At 67.4% G+C, this 17,734-nt stretch overlaps 3 protein-coding genes across 3 annotated transcripts; 2 read left to right on the top strand and 1 right to left on the bottom strand.

Moving 5' to 3' along the window:
- Window positions 1-183: 183 nt before the first annotated feature.
- Window positions 184-3,164, bottom strand: LOC136003632 (basic proline-rich protein-like). Its single transcript, XM_065659440.1, has 4 exons — window positions 3,083-3,164; window positions 2,764-2,826; window positions 2,231-2,368; window positions 184-1,658 (listed from the first exon to the last, which is right to left on the bottom strand). Exons 1-4 carry the CDS (start codon window positions 3,162-3,164, stop codon window positions 394-396), a joined length of 1,548 nt encoding a protein of 515 aa, XP_065515512.1. The 3' UTR covers window positions 184-393.
- Window positions 3,165-6,188: 3,024 nt separating this feature from the next.
- Window positions 6,189-7,672, top strand: TMED4 (transmembrane p24 trafficking protein 4). Its single transcript, XM_065659214.1, has 5 exons — window positions 6,189-6,358; window positions 6,446-6,546; window positions 7,037-7,162; window positions 7,245-7,391; window positions 7,472-7,672. The coding sequence occupies exons 1-5, from the start codon at window positions 6,220-6,222 to the stop codon at window positions 7,619-7,621; spliced, it is 663 nt and encodes a 220-aa protein (XP_065515286.1). The 5' UTR covers window positions 6,189-6,219; the 3' UTR covers window positions 7,622-7,672.
- Window positions 7,673-7,822: 150 nt separating this feature from the next.
- Window positions 7,823-17,280, top strand: DDX56 (DEAD-box helicase 56). Its single transcript, XM_065659438.1, has 14 exons — window positions 7,823-7,928; window positions 8,407-8,568; window positions 11,851-12,002; window positions 12,669-12,839; window positions 13,089-13,179; window positions 14,707-14,951; window positions 15,565-15,705; window positions 16,037-16,153; window positions 16,233-16,327; window positions 16,431-16,504; window positions 16,586-16,675; window positions 16,757-16,862; window positions 16,939-17,036; window positions 17,121-17,280. The coding sequence occupies exons 1-14, from the start codon at window positions 7,860-7,862 to the stop codon at window positions 17,202-17,204; spliced, it is 1,695 nt and encodes a 564-aa protein (XP_065515510.1). The 5' UTR covers window positions 7,823-7,859; the 3' UTR covers window positions 17,205-17,280.
- The last annotated feature ends 454 nt before the right edge of the window (window positions 17,281-17,734 follow it).

The following is a 17,734-nucleotide window of genomic DNA, read 5'->3' as shown; positions in this document are numbered from 1 at the left end:
GGGGGATGGGGGCGGGGGGGCAGACACGGGGGGGGTTGGGGGCAGATGGACGGAGCAGAGCAGGGTTGGGGGGGTCGGGAAGGGACGGAATGGGGTGGAATGGGGGGTCAATGGGGGTCAATGGGGGTCAATGGGGGGATGGGGGTCAATGGGGTGGAATTGGGGGGCAATGGGGGTCAATGGGGGGATGGGGGGGCAGACACGGGGGGGTTGGGGGCAGGTGGACGGAGCAGGGCGGGGTTGGGGGGACCGGGAAGGGACGGGGGGGCTTCAACTCTGCTGCACTGGGGGGGATGGGGGGGAAAGGGGGGTTGGGGGGGTCGGGAGTGGGTGCGAACGGGGAGGGCAGAGCCCGGGGGGTTTGGGGGTCCCGGGGGGGCCGCGGCCGGGTCCTCACCCCTGGGCGCTGGCCGGGGGCTCCGCGCCCGCCTCGGGGGGCAGCTCCTGCACGGGGGGGGGGCGCGGGGGGGGCCCCGGGGCAGAGCCATGGCCCGGGACGGGGGAACCCCGCGGTGGGGAGGGGGGGCGGGACCCCTCCCCCAGCGGCTGCTGTGGGGCATCTGTGGGGCTGGGGGGGCGCTGGGCGGGGGCTGGGGGGGTTGTGGGGCAGCAGGAGCGCTGGGGGTGCTCTATGGATGTTATGGGGCTGCGGGGTCTGTGGGGGGGCTCTATGGGTGTTATGGGGCTGGGGGGTCTATGGGGGGGCTCTATGGGTGTTATGGGGCTGCGGGGTCTATGGGGGGGCTCTATGGGTGTTATGGGGCTGTGGGGTCTGTGGGGGGGCTCTATGGGTCTCAGGGACCCGGGGGGGTCCCGGGCCCCCCATTGCAGCCGCAGCCGGGGGAGGTGCCCAGAGCCAGAGGCCAGATCCGGGGGGGCACCGAGCTCTGGGGCTGGGGGCCGGGGGGGGCTCTGGAACAGGGGATTGGTGTGGAAATGGGGCTCCTCCTCCTCGTCTTCATCCTCGTCCTCCTCGGAGCCGCTGTCGGTGCCTTCATCGCCATCATCCTCCTCGGCACTGCCATCGGGCTCCCGGTGCTGGAGCAAGGAGCTGCCACCCGCGGGCGCGGGGCCGGGGGAGAGGCTCCGCTCCATGGGGACGCGGCCGCGGCGCTCCTGGGGGATGCTCCCAGCCGGGGGCTTGGGGAAGAGGCTCTCGGATGTGAACCCGCAGCCCCGGCGCTCGGGAAGGGCGCTCCCATCCACGGGCGGGGGCCCGGGGGAGACGCTCTCATCCGCGGGCACGGGGAAGAGGCTCCGGGACGCGGACCCATGGGCTCGATGCCTGCGGGCGATGTTTCCATCCGTGGGCACGGATGAGATGCTCCCGCCCATGGACACAGGGAAGAGGCTCCGGGATGCGGATCCATGGGCCTGGCGCTCGGGGGAGATGTTCTCATCCACGGGCTTGGGCGAGATCCTGATGTCCGCGGTCGGGGGGGTCACCCCTGCAGCACCCACCCCTGAGAAGACGATGGCGTCCTGAGCAGCCAGGACCCCGGTGCTGGGGTTACCGGTGCTGCTGGCGCTGGGGTCACTGCTGCTGCTGGTGCTGGTGCTGGTGCTGGTGGTGCTGGAGGTGGTGCTGGTGCTGGTGGTGCTGGAGGTGGTGCTGGGGGTCCCCGGCAGCCCCATGGCCGGTGCCAGCGCTGCGGCTCCTGGTGGGGAGGAGGTGAAGGGGAGGAAGAAGGAAAAGAGGGAGAAGGAGGAAGAAGGGAGAGGGGAGATGGAAAGAGGAAGAGGACCCGGGGGGGGGGGGAGGGACCAGAGGAGGAAAGAGGAAGGGGAAGGAGGGGCAGGAAGAGCCCGGGGCACGGGGGGGCTCCGGGGGCAAATCGAGGGGGGGAAGGAACCGCCGGGACCCCCCCGGGGCAGGAGCCGGGCTGGGGGCAGCGCCCCACACCGCGCCCCACACCTCGCTTCCGCGTCGGGCGCAGCGCGGCACAAGCCCAGAGCAGCCACCGGGGAAGCCACCGCCGGGAGAGGGGAACGGGGAAAGGGAGGGGGGGTCCCGGGGGGGTCCCAAAGGAGGGGGGGGACCCCAAAGGCTGCGAAGGGGACTCGGGGGGGGGGGTCAATGGGGAACCCGCGCTGGGATTTGGGGGGGCTCTTTCGGGGCGACCCCGGAGGGTGCGGGGCGACCCCAGGGTCTTTGGGGCACCCAGAGGTCACGTGGGGTCCCCCCGGGCTCGGGGGTCTCCGGCTCCCTCCCTCCCCCCCCTGCCCTTACCGGCACCGGCGGCGCGGGGCGTGTCTGCAGCTGGCCCCGCCCCTCCCGGCCCCGCCCCTGAGGTGGCCACGCCCTCAATGCCCCGCCCCACGGCCCGAGCCGCCCCCATCTCTTCGTTGCCCCCCGGGGGTTGAGCGGCTTTGGGCGGACCCAGCTCGGGCTGAGCCAGCTCGGGGGGCCCGGCCCCAGCCCCGCCCACCCCAGGGTGCCCCCAGCTTGTGCTGCCCCTGGAGCTGAGCAGGCTTGGGCGGACCCCTATGGGTGCCCTCCCTTGGGGTGCTCCGTCTATGGGTGCCCTCCCTTGGGGTGCTCCATCTATGGGTGCCCTCCCTTGGGGTGCTCCGTCTATGGGCGCCCTCCCTTGGGGTGCTCCATCTATGGGCGCCCTCCCTTGGGGTGCTCCGTCTATGGGTGCCCTCCCTTGGGGTGCTCCGTCTATGGGTGCCTCAGCCTTGGGATTCCCCCTCTTGGGCTGACCCACACCAAGGTGCCCCCAGCCCAGGGTGCCCCCCTCGGCTGCGCCCCCCCCTCACCACGAGCTGCAGGCGCGCAGCGCCGGCGCTGCCGGTGCGGGATGGGCACCGCAGTGATGGGCTCTGCGGGACACGGGGGGTGTCAGGGGCAGGGGGGGCAGGGGACACGGCGGGGACACGGGGACGGGCACGGTGGGTGCGGGTCCCTGTGCCCCCAGGGGCTACCTCTCCCCAGAACTCGTCGGACAAGGCCCCGTGTCGGGGTCGGTGACAGCCTCCGGCGCGGCCCCGGTGCCTGCGCCCGGCTACACCGAGACCCCCATCGGGTGCTGCAGGGGCCAGGGCCGCTCCTGGGGGCCCCAGGAGCCCTCGGCCCCACTGCTGCCCGGGGAGGACAGGGACAGGTTGGGGTGAGGGCGGGCGCCCGCTGGTGCCACATCCCAGGGGAGGGATGGGACCATCCCGTCCCCATCCCAACCGCATCCCGTCCCCCTTCACCAGCCACTGCTCTCAGTCAGCTCCAGAGTGAACGCGCTGCAGCCGCTGCCGGGCAGGACCCAGCTCGTTCCCTGCCGGGCGGTTCCGGATGTTCCCCTGCGTTCCTGAGCCCGTCCCGAGCGTGTCCCGGGATGTGGCTCCAGCTCTTACAGAGCCGGGGAGCAGAGCCCGGCCCTGGCCTTGGGCGGTACCGGTTTGGGCAGGGCCGGTGCCAGTGAAACCTCAACCGGTGCCCGTGTCCCGCCATGTCCCTGTGTCCCCTCGGGTCACCTCCTTCGCCCTGCTGGTCACGCTCCTTTGGATGCAGCCCAGGATGCGGTTGGTTTCGGGGCTGCGAGCGCACACTGCAGCCGGCTCATGTTCATTTTCCATCGACCAGCACCCCCGGTCCTTCTCCTTGGGCCGCTCTGAATCTCTTCTCTGCCCAACCTGCAGCTGTGCTGGGATTGCTCCCACCCAGGTGCAGGACCTTGCACTTGGCATGGTTGAACTCCATAAGGTTGGCATCAGCCACCTCACAAGCGTGTCGAGGTCCCTCTGGATCCCATCCCTTCCCTCCAGCGGATCAACCGGGCCACACAGCTCGGTGTCATCGGCAAACTTGCTGAGGGCGCATCAATCCCACTGTCCATGTCAGCCATGAAGGTGTGGAACAAGAGCGGTCCCAACACCGATCCCTGAGGGACACCTGTGATGCCAGCAGGCTCCTGTGCCCGTGTCCCCCTGTACCCCCATGTCCCCATAACCTGTGCCCGACACGGGAGCGGTGCCCTCGGCAGCTTTATTGCCCCGCGGCGTCACCGGGGGTCACCGGGGGGGGGTCCCGGTCCCCAGCGGGGGGGGCCCCGTCCCCGGGGCCGGGCTCCGGGCCCTCGGCGGCGCTGAAGTAGAAGTCGAGGCGGGTGCTGGCGTCGGGGCGCCGGGAGAGCCCCAGGGGCTGGTGGCCCCGCGCCGAGGTGCACAGGAACCAGCCGGGGTTCGCGGCCGACTCGAAGCGCCACAGCCCGGCCCGGTACGAGCGGAAGAAGGTGAAGGCGGCCGAGGCCGCCCCGGCGCGGGGCAGCTCCCGGATGTCGGCGTCCTGCGGCGGCACCGGCACGGGGCGGCACCGGGATGGGCGCGGGACGGCACCGGGCAGCCGCGGGGGAAAGGGGGGCCGCGAGAGCGGGGGCTGCGGTCGCCCCAGCCCCGTGGCGTCCCCTCCCCAGGGCGTCCCCATCCCTTTCACGCCCCCGTTTCTTTGCCGTACCCAGTGATGCCCCATCCCCACAGCGTCCCCATGGCGTCCCCATCTCTCTGGCATTCGCATCCCCGTGTTGCCCCCTCCCCATTCCACCCTCATCCCTTTGGGGGCCCCGTGGTGTCCCTTCCCCAAGGTGTCCCCATGATTTCCCCATCCCCATTGGTGTCCTCATCCCCACGGATGCCCCCATCCCATTGGTGTACCCACGGCGTCCCCATCGATATCCCCATCCCCAATGATGTCTCCATCAATGTCCCCATGCCCAATGATATCCCAGTGTTCCAGCACTGTCCCCACCGTGTTCCCATTTCTTATCGGTGTCCCCATCCCTTTGGTGTCCCCATTGATGTCCTTGTCCCCGTGGTGTCTCAATGCCCATTGGTTTACCCATCCCACTGGTGTCCATCTCCACCCGCCTCTGTGTCCCCATCCCTTTGGTGTGCCCACTGATGTCTCCATCCCCATGGTGTCCCCAGTGATACCCCCATCCCCACTGGAGTCTCCATCTCAGTGGTGCCCCCATCGATATCCCCATCCCCATGCATCCCCCTGGTATCCCCGTGATGCCCCCATCCCCATGGATGCCCCCATCCCATTGGTGTCCATCTCCATCTGCCTGTGTCCCCATCCCTTTGGTGTGTCCACTGATGTCTCCCAGTGACATCCCCATCCCCACTGGAGTCTCCATCTCAGTGGTGTTCCCATTGATATCCCCATCCCATCGATGTCCCCATCCCATTGGCGTCCCCATCCCCATGCATCCCCCTGGTATCCCCGTGATGCCCCCACCCCATGGATGCCCCCATCCCATTGGTGTCCCCACGGTGCCCCCATCGATATCCCCATCCCCAGCGACGCCCCCATGGGTGCCCCCATCCCCCTGGTCCCCCGCTGCCGGTGGCTGACCTGCAGGCTCAGGCTGGGCCGGGGCGCGCGGGCGCTGGCGAGGCACCGGGACCCGTTCTGGATGCCCATGACGAGGGGCAGCCGGGCGGGCGCGAAGGCGCGGTTGGGCACCCAGAACACCTCCTCTGGGGCGCCCCCCCCGTCCCGCGTCAGGGCGCGCTCCAAGGGGGGGCCCCGTCGGTGTCCGCCCCGTCCCGTCCCGGCCCCCCCCGCCGGGCCCCCCCTCACCTTCCCGCGCCGCGTTGCTCCCCTGCAGGGGCCCGGCCACGAGCCGCCCGTCGCGCAGGTAAAGGCTCTTGTGGTCCACGTCGCGCATCCTGCGGGGACAGCGCGGACACCGCTGCCCCCCCCGCCCCGCCCCGCCCCGCGCGGCCCCGCGCCCGCAGCGCCACTCACCGGTACCGGAGCGCTGCGCGCCGCGGGGCGGGCGCGGGGCCGCGGGCGGCGGCTTCGGCCTCTGCGCGGAGACAGAGGAGGAGGAGGGCGAGGGGCAGCGCGGGGTTGCGCGCCAGGGCCCCGCCGCCGCCTCCCGCTGCCGGGGGTCCCCGCTCACCCATGGGACGAGGGAGGAAGCGGCGGGCGGCGGAGCCGTTGCCTCACGGCTGCCGAGGGGGAAGCGCTGGTTCCGCCCCGCCGCGGGCTCGGCACGGCCCGGAGCGGGGCGGGGACGGGACGGGAGACACAGAGCGGGGACGGGGCACACGCGGGGGGACGCAAGCGGCGGCGCAGCGCCCGTCGGGGCTGGCGCAGGGGGGATTCGAACTGGCAACCTCTGCTCTCGAGTAGCAGCGCCCTCCTCGCTGCGCCACCCGAGCGTGGATGTGTCCATGGGGAGGGGCTGCGCATGCGCAGTGCGGGCGGCGGGGGCCATGGCGGGCGGCGCGGCGCTGCGGGCCGCGGTGCTGGCTCTGGTGCTGGCGGGCGGCGGGCACGGGCTCTACTTCCACATCGGCGAGACCGAGAAGCGCTGCTTCATCGAGGAGATCCCGGACGAGACCATGGTCATCGGTGCGGGCGGGGGGCGCCGGCGCCGGGGGGAGGTTTCCATCCCCGGGGCATGGCGCCGGTCCCGGTCCGATGCCCCCCTCTCCGCAGGGAATTACCGGACGCAGCTCTGGGACAAGCAGTCGGAGTCGTTCCTGCCGTCCACGCCGGGGCTGGGCATGCACGTGGAGGTGAAGGACCCCGACGGCAAAGTGAGTGCGGGCGGGGGGGGGCTTGGTGTGCATGGGGCACCCATGAGCCTGCGGGGGTCCCTGGGGTGGGGGGGGTCCCTGGGGTGGGGGGGGGGGGGGTCCCTGGGGTGCCTTTGAGCTAGGCCAGGGGATCCCTGGGGTCCGTTCTATGCCGGGGGGGGGCACCCGGGGTGCCTTTGGTCCCGCACGGGGTGTCCCTGGGTGCTGGCAGGAGGCGGATTGTGCTTGGGGTGCACGGGGCCCCTTGGGGTGCATGGGTGCCCATGGGGGTGTCCCTGGGGTGCCTTTGAACGAGGGCCGGGGGTCCCTGGGGTGCTTGCAAAGGAAGGTGGGTGGTTGTCGGGGTGCCCCCCATTGGGGTGCCTTTGAGCCTGAGTAGGGGGTCCCTGGGGTGCCCACTGTGCTGGGTGGGGGGTCCCTGGGGTCCCTTCGAGCCAGGCCAAGGGGTCCGTGCGGGTGCCTCGGCAGCGGGTGCGGTGTCCCGGTGCAGGTGGTGCTGTCGCGGCAGTACGGCTCCGAGGGCCGCTTCACCTTCACGTCGCACACGCCGGGGGAGCACCAGATCTGCCTCCACTCCAACTCCACCCGCATGGCGCTGTTCGCCGGGGGCAAGCTCGTGAGTGGGGGCCGGGCGTGGGGACACCCCGAGGCGGGGGTACCGGTGGCACCGGCGCGCCCTGACCCCCTGCGCCCCGCAGCGGGTGCACCTCGACATCCAGGTGGGCGAGCACACCAACAACTACCCCGAGATCGCCGCCAAGGACAAGCTGACGGAGCTGCAGCTCCGCGCCCGGCAGCTCCTGGACCAGGTCGAGCAGATCCAGAAGGAGCAGAACTACCAGCGGGTGAGGACCGGGGTGCGGGGGGGGGGACCCCGCTTTCCCCATCCCGTGACTCCACCCCACGCTTTGTTCCCGTCCCGCAGTACCGGGAGGAGCGCTTCCGCATGACGAGCGAGAGCACGAACCAGCGGGTGCTGTGGTGGTCCATCGCCCAGACCATCATCCTCATCCTCACCGGCATCTGGCAGATGAGGCATCTCAAGAGCTTCTTCGAGGCCAAGAAGCTGGTGTAGAGCCCCCCAGCACCCCCCGGGGGGGCTCCCACAGCGGTGGTGGTGGTGGGGGGGTGGGGTGGGGGGGTCCGCGCTGCCGTTTTGAGAGGAAATAAAGCGGTTTTGGGGTCCATTGGTGAGGGTTTAATGTAAGGGGGGGGGGCAGGGGGTCCTCAGTCCTCCACCGCCAGGGGGCGGCGCGGCGGCCGAGGCCGCTCTGGGCGCGCGGCAGGGCGTCGGTGGTAAGCGGGAGGGCAGCATGGCGGCGGCGGCGGAGGGGCCGGCAGCGCGGTTCGAGCACATGGGGCTGGACCCACGGCTCCTGCGGGTGCGGAGCGGCCGGGACCGGGACCGGGACCGGGACCGGGACCGGGGGGAGCCACGATGGGGAGGGGGCTCGGGGGTCCCTGGGGGTGGAGGAGGCCGTAAAGCGCCGGTACCGTGCGTTCCATTGGTCACCGGGGGTCCTGTGGGGGGGACGTGAGGGCACCGGGACCCGTCAGTGTGGGGGGGACGGGGCACCGGGGTCCTCTGGGGGGGCATGGGGTTGGGGCATGAGGCCATGGCGGGGTATGGGGGTGCAGCGGGGTGTGGGGCACGGCCCGGGCAGTACAAGGGGGGCACAGCCGGGGCCTGGGGGGGAAGGAAGCGCTGGGGCCGTTGCCGTGGCTGGGGAGTGGGGTTGGCAGCGGGGCTCGGGGCACTGGGAGGGTGTGAGGGGCCGGGGCGGTTCGGTACCGGGGCCCTTCAAGGGTTGGGGCCCGCGGCGCTGGCACAGCGCGGTCACCCCCGGGCCGGCCCCGCAGGCGGTGGCGGAGCTGGGCTGGGGCTCCCCCACGTCCATCCAGGCCGAGGCCATTCCGCTGGCGCTGGAGGGCCGGGACCTGCTGGTGCGCGCCAGGACCGGCTCCGGCAAGACGGGAGCCTACGGCCTGCCCCTGCTGCAGCAGCTGCTGCGCGCCAGGGAGGTGAGCGGGGAGCGGGGGGGGCCTGGGGGCTCTGGGGGCGAGAGAGCTCCATGGGGCACGGGGGCTCTGCGGTTGTGGGAGTGGTGATGTGGGGTACGGGGCTCCGTGGCCCGGTGTCACACTGTGTCACACTGTGTCACACTGTGTCAGACTGTGTCACACTGTGTCAGACTGTGTCAGACTGTGTCACACTGTGTCAGACTGTGTCAGACTGTGTCAGACTGTGTCACACTGTGTCAGACTGTGTCACACTGTGTCACACTGTGTCAGACTGTGTCAGACTGTGTCACACTGTGTCACACTGTGTCAGACTGTGTCAGACTGTATCACACTGTGTCAGACTGTGTCACACTGTGTCACACTGTGTCAGACTGTGTCAGACTGTGTCACACTGTGTCACACTGTGTCACACTGTATCAGACTGTGTCACACTGTGTCACACTGCGTCACACTGCGTCACACTGTCACACTGTGTCAGACTGTGTCAGACTGTGTCACACTGTATCAGACTGTGTCACACTGTGTCAGACTGTGTCACACTGTGTCACACTGTATCAGACTGTCACACTGTGTCACACTGTGTCACACTGTATCAGACTGTGTCAGACTGTGTCACACTGTGTCACACTGCGTCAGACTGTGTCACACTGTGTCAGACTGTGTCACACTGTGTCACACTGTGTCAGACTGTCACACTGTGTCACACTGTGTCACACTGTATCAGACTGTGTCACACTGTGTCACACTGTATCAGACTGTGTCACACTGTGTCACACTGTGTCACACTGTGTCACACTGCATCACACTGTGTTACACTGCGTCAGACTGTGTCAGACTGTATCAGACTGTGTCACACTGTGTCACACTGTATCAGACTGTGTCACACTGTGTCACACTGTGTCACACTGCATCACACTGTGTTACACTGCGTCAGACTGTGTCAGACTGTATCAGACTGTATCACACTGTGTCACACTGTGTCAGACTGTGTCACACTGTGTCACACTGTGTCACACTGTGTCAGACTGTGTCACACTGTGTCAGACTGTGTCAGACTGTGTCAGACTGTGTCACACTGTGTCAGACTGTGTCACACTGTGTCAGACTGTGTCACACTGCATCACACTGTGTCACACTGTGTCAGACTGTATCAGACTGTGTCACACTGTGTCACACTGTGTCACACTGTGTCAGACTGTATCAGACTGTATCAGGCTGTGTCACACTGTGTCACACTGTGTCAGACTGTATCAGGCTGTGTCACACTGTGTCACACTGCGTCACACTGCGTCACACTGTCACACTGTGTCAGACTGTGTCAGACTGTGTCACACTGTATCAGACTGTGTCACACTGTGTCAGACTGTGTCACACTGTGTCACACTGTATCAGACTGTCACACTGTGTCACACTGTGTCACACTGTATCAGACTGTGTCAGACTGTGTCACACTGTGTCACACTGCGTCAGACTGTGTCACACTGTGTCAGACTGTGTCACACTGTGTCACACTGTGTCAGACTGTCACACTGTGTCACACTGTGTCACACTGTATCAGACTGTGTCACACTGTGTCACACTGTATCAGACTGTGTCACACTGTGTCACACTGTGTCACACTGTGTCACACTGCATCACACTGTGTTACACTGCGTCAGACTGTGTCAGACTGTATCAGACTGTGTCACACTGTGTCACACTGTATCAGACTGTGTCACACTGTGTCACACTGTGTCACACTGCATCACACTGTGTTACACTGCGTCAGACTGTGTCAGACTGTATCAGACTGTATCACACTGTGTCACACTGTGTCAGACTGTGTCACACTGTGTCACACTGTGTCACACTGTGTCAGACTGTGTCACACTGTGTCAGACTGTGTCAGACTGTGTCAGACTGTGTCACACTGTGTCAGACTGTGTCACACTGTGTCAGACTGTGTCACACTGCATCACACTGTGTCACACTGTGTCAGACTGTATCAGACTGTGTCACACTGTGTCACACTGTGTCACACTGTGTCAGACTGTATCAGACTGTATCAGGCTGTGTCACACTGTGTCACACTGTGTCAGACTGTATCAGGCTGTGTCACACTGTGTCACACTGTCTCTGACTGTGTCACACTGTGTCACACTGTGTCACACTGTGTTACACTGTGTCAGACTGTATCAGACTGTGTCACACTGTGTCACACTGTATCAGACTGTGTCACACTGTGTCACACTGTGTCACACTGTGTCAGACTGTGTCACACTGTGTCACACTGCGTCACACTACATCACACTGTGTTACACTGTGTCAGACTGTGTCACACTGTATCACACTGTCTCACACTGCATCACACTGTGTCAGACTCTCACTGTCACTGTCTCACGCTATCTCACACTGTCACAGTCTCTCACTGTCTCTCACTGTGTAACACTGTCACACTGTATCACACTGTTTCTCACTGACTCACTGTCTCACAGTCTCACACTGTCACAGTGTCTCTCACTGTTTCTCACTGTTTCACACTGTTTTACATTGTCTCTCACTGTGTCACACTGTGTCACACTGTCTCTCACTGTGTTTCACTGTCTCACACTGTCTCTCACTGTGTCATGCTGTATCACACTGTATCACACTGTGTCACACTGTCTCTCTCACATTTTCTCTGACTGTGTCACTGCCTCACACTGTCTCAGACTTTGTCACACTCTCACTGTCTCTCACTGTTACGCTGTATCACACTGTCTCACACTGTTTCACACTGTCTGTCACTATGTCACTGTCTCTGACTGTCCCACACCGTGTCACACTGTCTCACACTGTATCACACTGTCTCACACCGTGTCACACTGTCTCACACCGTGTCACACTGTCTCACACCGTATCACGCTGTCTCACACCGTGTCACACTGTCTCACACCGTGTCACACCGTCTCACACCGTGTCACACCGTATCACACTGTCTCACACCGTGTCACACTGTCTCACACCGTGTCACACTGTCTCACACCGTGTCACACTGTCTCACACCGTATCACGCTGTCTCACACCGTGTCACGCTGTCTCACACCGTGTCACACTGTCTCACACCGTGTCACACTGTATCACACTGTCTCACACCGTGTCACACTGTCTCACACCGTGTCACGCTGTCTCACACCGTGTCACACTGTCTCACACCGTGTCACACTGTCTCACACCGTGTCACGCTGTCTCACACCGTGTCACACTGTCTCACACTGTTTCTGTCTCTCCTGTCTCTCATCTCCGGCTGTGTTCCTTTCCCAGGCTCCTCAGGCTCTGCCCCAGGCCGTGCGGGCTCTGGTGCTGGTTCCCTCCCGGGAGCTGGCCCTGCAGGTGCTGCGCTGCCTGCGCCGCTTGGCCGCTGCCACCGACCTGCGCGTGGCCGAGCTGGGGGACGGGGACCCGGCGGCGCTGCGGTGAGTGCCCGGCCCCCCCTTGGCGCCCAGCGTCACCCAGCACCCCCTGCCTGCACCGCATCGGCCCTCAGTGTCCCCGTCTCACCCCCCATTGCCATCGGGTCACCCCTTGGTGTCCCCTTCTCACCCCCCATTGCCATCGGGTCACCCCTTGGTGTCCCCTTCTCACCCCCCATTGCCATCGGGTCACCCCTTGGTGTCCCCTTCTCACCCCCCGTTGCCATCGGGTCACCCCTTGGTGTCCCCATGTCACCCCCCATTGCCATCGGGTCACCCCTTGGTGCACCTGTGTCATCCCCCAGCATCCCCCAGCACCCTCTGCTGGCACCCTATAACCCCCCAGTGTCACCATGTCACTCACTCATTGCCCTGTGTCACCCCCCATTGTCACTCCGTCACCCCTTGGTGTCACCCTGTCATCCCCCAGCATCACCCAGCACCCTCGCTTGTCACCATGTCACCCCCCCCACTGTCCCCGTGTCACTCACTGGTGTCACTGGGTCATCCCCCAGCATCACCCTGTCACCCCGGTGTCCCCGTGTCATCCCCTGGTGTCCCTCTGTCACCCCACAGACCCCCTTGTCCCTCCCCCAGACCCCCTAGAACCCCCCCGGTGTCACCCCCATGCCCGCAGCCCCCCGTCCCCATGGTGACGCGCTGTCTCAGGCCCGTGGTGGCGGCACAGCCGGACGTGCTGGTGGGGACGCCGGGGCGGGTGCTGGCGCAGGTCAGTGCCCGCAGCCTGGTGCTGAGGCACTCGCTGGAGCTGCTGGTGCTGGATGAGGCCGACCTGCTCCTGGGCTTCGGCTGCCTCGAGGACATCAAGGCCCTGCTCTGGTGAGGGGCTGGGGCCATGGGGGGCACTCAGGGCCTGGGGGGGCACTGCTGTGGCTGGGGATGGGGGGGGTACAACGGGGTTTGGGGCACTGCTGGGGCAGGAGAACGTGGGGGGCACAGTCAGGGGCTGAGGCCCAAGTTTTGGGGGACACCGGGGGCTCAGCGGGGTTCAAGGGCTGGTGCCTGGCATCGGGGTCCCAGCCCCCCATTGGGCAGGGGCTGGCGCTGACCCCCCCGTGCCCCCCCCAGCCACCTCCCCAAGATCTACCAAGCGCTGCTGATGTCGGCCACGTTCAGCCCCGACGTGGAGGCGCTCAAGGAGCTGGTGCTGCACAACCCGGTGAGGGCAAGGGGGGAGTTGGGGGGGGTCTTTGGGCTGGGGTCTGAGAGAGGTTTGGGGGATCCGGGGGCAGCTCTGGCGGCTCTGAGGGGGTGTTTGGGGGGGTCCAGGGGGAGGATTGGGGGGGTCCGGGGAAGGTTTTGGGTTCTGAGAGCAGGGTTGGGGATCAGAAGGGAGATTTGAGGTGTCGGGGGGGGGGGGGGATGGATCAGAGGCTGCCTTGGGGCATCCAATGGGAATTTTGGGGGGTCCAGGGGGGAGTCTGGGGGGCTCTGGGGGAGGTTTTGGGGAGATCCTGGGGGAGGATTTGGGGATCTGGTGGGAGATTTGGGGGGGTCCAATGGGAGATTTGGGGCTGCAGGGGCAGGTTTGGGGGGGGCAGGGGCAGGTTTGGGGGGGGCAGGGGCAGGTTTGGGGGGGCAGGGGCAGGTTTGGGGCTTCAGGGGTAGGTTTGGGGGGGCGGGGGCAGGTTTGGGGGGGTGGGGGCAGGTTTGGGGCTGCAGGGGCAGGTTTGGGGGGGGCAGGGGCAGGTTTGGGGGGCGGGGGCAGGTTTTGGGGGGTGGGGGCAGGTTTGGGGGGCAGGGGCAGGTTTGGGGGGCGGGGGCAGGTTTGAGGGGGGCAGGAGCAGGTTTGGGGCTGCAGGGGCAGGTTTGGGGGGGCAGGGGCAGGTTTGGGGGGGCAGGGGCAGGTTTGGGGCTGCAGGGGCAGGTTTGGGGGGACAGGGGCAGGTTTGGGGCTGCAGGGGCAGGTTTGGGGCTGCAGGGGCAGGTTTGGGGCTGCAGGGGCAGGTTTTGGGGGGCGGGGGCAGGTTTGGGGCTGCAGGGGCAGGTTTGGGGGGGCAGGGGCAGGTTTGGGGCTGCAGGGACAGGTTTGGGGGGACAGGGGCAGGTTTGGGGCTGCTGGGGCAGGTTTGGGGCTGCAGGGGCAGGTCTGGGGGGGCAGGGGCAGGTTTGGGGCTGCAGGGGCAGGTTTGGGGGGGCAGGAGCAGGTTTGGGGGGGGCAGGGGCAGGTTTGGGGGGGCAGGGGCAGGTTTGGGGGGGGCAGGGGCAGGTTTGGGGGGGCAGGGGCAGGTTTGGGGCTGCAGGGGCAGGTTTGGGGCTGCAGGGGCAGGTCTGGGGGGGTGGGGGCAGGTTTGGGGCTGCAGGGGCAGGTTTGGGGGGGGCAGGGGCAGGTTTGGGGCTCCAGGGGCAGGTTTGGGGGGGGCAGGGGCAGGTTTGGGGGGGCGGGGGCAGGTTTGGGGGGCGGGGGCAGGTTTTGGGGGGCGGGGGCAGGTTTGGGGGGGGCAGGAGCAGGTTTTGGGGGCAGGGGCAGGTTTGGGGGGGCGGGGGCAGGTTTGGGGGGGTGGGGGCAGGTTTGGGGCTGCAGGGGCAGGTTTGGGGGGGCAGGGGCAGGTTTGGGGCTGCAGGGGCAGGTTTGGGGGGCGGGGGCAGGTTTGGGGCTGCAGGGGCAGGTCTGTGGGCACAGAGGCGGCGCCCCCGGCGCCCAGAGCCCGTTGGGGTCACGGCGGCGCCGCGGTTCCCGGTGCAGGTGCGGCTGTGCCCGGCGCAGGCCCCGCTGCCCGGCCCGGCTCAGCTGCAGCAGTTGGTGCTGCGCTGCGGCACGGCCGAGGACAAGTTCCTGGTGCTCGTGGCGCTGCTGCGGCTGCGGGTGCTGCGCGGCCGGGCCCTGCTCTTCGTCTCCTCCCTGCCCCGCTGCTACCGCCTCAAGCTGCTCCTCGAGCAGTTCGGCATCGGCGCCTGCGCCCTCAACCCCGAGCTGCCCGCGCGCTCCCGGTGAGCCCCGCGGCACGGCTGGGGCGCTGCTGGGTGCGGGGTGGCCTTGGGGTGCTCCGTGGGGACAAGGGGCGTCCCCTTGGCCATAGAGCCCCAGGGAGCAGGGCGGGTGCTGGGAGGGGTGGGAGAAGCGAGGGCAGGGCCTGGGGTGGCAGAAGTTGGGGTGCTCCTCGGGGCCGGGAGGTGCCTGAGGGTGTCCCGTGGCAATAGGGTGCTCTTGAGGTGCTGGGGGGAATGGGCATGGGGTGAAGGACGCCCTCGGGGTGGGTTCCAGGAGGGTGAAGGGGCTATGAGATGGGTGTGAAGGGTGATGGAGGGCGCTGGGGACGAGGGGTGCGCAAGGGTGTCCCATGGCAATAGGGAAGGACACCCCTTGGGACGTGCCGGAAGGGTTTGGGGTGTCCATTGAGGAGGGTGAAGGGAGCTGGGGCAGTGCTGAGGGGTGTGCGAGCTGAGGTGAGGCCTTAGGGTGCTCCTTGGGGACAAGGGGTGTTCATGGAAACGGGGGTGCCATGGGGTGAAGGACACCCTGGAGTGGGTCCCAGGAGGTTGTGGGGTGCCTGTGGGGGGGGGCTCACCCCAAGTCGGGCGCTGAGGCCCCCCCCCGGCGCAGGTGTCACATCATCGCCCAGTTCAACCGCGGCATCTACGACTACATCGTGGCCACGGACGAGGAGGCGACGGTGCCGGTGCCGGAGCCGGAGCCGGAGCCAGAGCAGCCGCGGCGCAGGAAGTGCCGGGGGCCAGCCCAGGGGTGAGCCCGGGGGGGGGGGGCTCTGTGTCACCGGGGTGTCCCCATGGCACTGGGGCGTCAATGGGGCTGTGTCCTGCTGCTGCACCCAGGGTTTGGGCCGGGGACATCACCTGGAGCCATGGGGCTGCTGCTGCCCTGGGGGTCTCTTGGGGCACATCACTTTCCTTTGGGGGGGGCTCTTTGCCCTGTCCCTGCGCCTTTGGGGTCCCCATGTCCAGGAGTTCCCCTGTCCCATTGTCCCTGTGCCCATGTGGGTGTCTGTGTCCCACCTGCCCCTCGCCCAGGGTGTCCCGGGGGGGGTTCCAGCATCTCATGTCCTGTCCCCCCCCAGCAAGGGCAAGGACCCCGAGTTCAGCGTCTCGCGCGGCATCGACTTCCAGAACGTGGCCGCTGTCATCAACTTCGATGTGCCCGACACGGTCGAGTCCTACATCCACCGCGTGGGCAGGTCCGTGGGGACACGGGGCGGGGGGGCACAGGGACACGCGGTGGGGGGGTCCCACCACAACGTCCCCTCCGTGCCGCAGGACAGCCCGGGCGGACAACCCCGGCACGGCGCTGACGCTGGCGCTGCCCGAGGAGGAGCAGAGCCTGGCCCGCATCGAGGACGCGCTGGCAGGAGGTGGGGGGGTCCCCATGGCCCATTGAGGGGCTGAGGGGGTTCCGGGGGGGGGGGGGTCAGGACAAGCAGGGGGTGACCCTGTGGGTGCCCCCCCCCCCCCCAGACAACGGCGAGTCCATGCTGCAGCCCTACAAGTTCTGCATGGAGGAGATCGAGGGGCTGCGCTACCGCTGCCGGGTACGTGAGGGACCGGGGGGGGGTCCGGTGACACCAGTTTAGGGGTGCCACCCCCTGACCGCGCCCTCTGCCCCCCCCCAGGACGCCATGCGCTCGGTCACCAAGCAGGCGGTGAAGGAAGCGCAGCTGCGGGAGATCAAGGACGAGCTCCTCAACTCAGAGAAGCTCAAGGTAACAACGACCCCCCCCGGGGATGGGGGTCCCAGGGGTGCCGCCCACCCCCAGTTCTATCTCTGTGTGTGCCCCCCCCAGGCGTATTTCGAGGACAACCCCCGGGACCTGCACGTCCTGCGCCACGACAAGCCCCTGCACCCGGCCATCGTGCAGCCGCACCTCCGCAACGTGCCCGACTACCTGGGTACGGCCCCGCCGCCGTGGGGGGGGCCACAGGGGGCTGCCCCCGGACCCCCCCTCACCGCTGTGTCTGCCCCCAGTGCCCCCCAGCCTCCGCGGGGTCGTCAAACCCAACCTCAAGAAGCGCAAGTGGCAGCGGCCGCCCCACGCAGGGGCCTCCCGAAGAGGGGGTGCGGCGGTGAGTGGGGAGCGGGCGCGATGGGGCCCCCCCGATGCCCCCTCTGCTGGCGGGGGGTGCTCATGGTGCTCTTCTTGCCTCCAGTCCCGCGGCTCCAGGAACCCGCTGCAGAGCTTCAAGTACACGCGGCGCCGGGGCAAGCGCCCCGGTGCTGCGGCACCGTCCTGACCCCCCCGGCACCCCCCGCTCTGGGGGCTCCCCCTGCACCCCATTGCTTGTGCCCAATAAAGGTGCCCATGGCCGAGGTGCTGCGCGGTGACAGGGACGGTTGGTGACGCAGGGGAGCTTGCTGGGCAAAGGTGCCCCGACGCTATCAGCCCCCCCTTATCACAGCCATAAACAGGGCAAGGACACAGTGTGGGGGGGGGAACCCCGGGTTTGGGGTGTCCCGGTGTTGCCAAGAGCCTGGGAACCAGCTGCGTGTGGGGCTGGCACCGTGGGGTGGGTGCCCTGTGTTGCGTCACCCAAGACACCTCCTTAATGGGGCCCAGCTCCAGTCTGAGCCCATCCCGGCGCCGTGGCACCGTCATCCCCGTGGTGGTACCAGCCCCTGAGGCTGGTTTTGCCCCATCCCACATCCCGGGGCTGGGATCCCCCTCACCCCTGAGCCCCATTGCACATCCCAGGGCTGGGATCCCCTGAGCCCCATCCCACATCCTGGTGCTGGGATCCCCCTCACCCGTGAGCCCCATCCCGGT

Source organism: Lathamus discolor, chromosome 22 (assembly GCF_037157495.1).
Source record: "Lathamus discolor isolate bLatDis1 chromosome 22, bLatDis1.hap1, whole genome shotgun sequence".
In the NCBI taxonomy this organism is placed as follows: domain Eukaryota; kingdom Metazoa; phylum Chordata; class Aves; order Psittaciformes; family Psittacidae; genus Lathamus; species Lathamus discolor.
The sequence above is the reverse complement of the archived record's forward strand: the minus strand, read 5'-3'. Positions and strand labels throughout refer to the sequence as shown.

Bases quoted from the DNA above. Each gene is read 5' to 3' on its own strand.
- DDX56 (XM_065659438.1), top strand. From the start codon at position 7,860: ATGGCGGCGGCGGCGGAGGGGCCGGCAGCGCGGTTCGAGCACATGGGG. The intron at 12,003-12,668 runs GTGAGTGCCCGG...GCGCTGTCTCAG, and splicing joins GGGGACCCGGCGGCGCTGCG to GCCCGTGGTGGCGGCACAGC. The intron at 16,505-16,585 runs GTACGTGAGGGA...GCCCCCCCCCAG, and splicing joins GGCTGCGCTACCGCTGCCGG to GACGCCATGCGCTCGGTCAC.
- TMED4 (XM_065659214.1), top strand. From the start codon at position 6,220: ATGGCGGGCGGCGCGGCGCTGCGGGCCGCGGTGCTGGCTCTGGTGCTG. The intron at 6,359-6,445 runs GTGCGGGCGGGG...CCCTCTCCGCAG, and splicing joins GGACGAGACCATGGTCATCG to GGAATTACCGGACGCAGCTC. The intron at 6,547-7,036 runs GTGAGTGCGGGC...GTCCCGGTGCAG, and splicing joins TGAAGGACCCCGACGGCAAA to GTGGTGCTGTCGCGGCAGTA.
- LOC136003632 (XM_065659440.1), bottom strand. From the start codon at position 3,164: ATGGTCCCATCCCTCCCCTGGGATGTGGCACCAGCGGGCGCCCGCCCT. The intron at 2,369-2,763 runs GTGAGGGGGGGG...GTCCGCCCAAAG, and splicing joins CTGCGCGCCTGCAGCTCGTG to CCGCTCAACCCCCGGGGGGC. The intron at 1,659-2,230 runs GTAAGGGCAGGG...CCTCCCCACCAG, and splicing joins GCCCCGCGCCGCCGGTGCCG to GAGCCGCAGCGCTGGCACCG.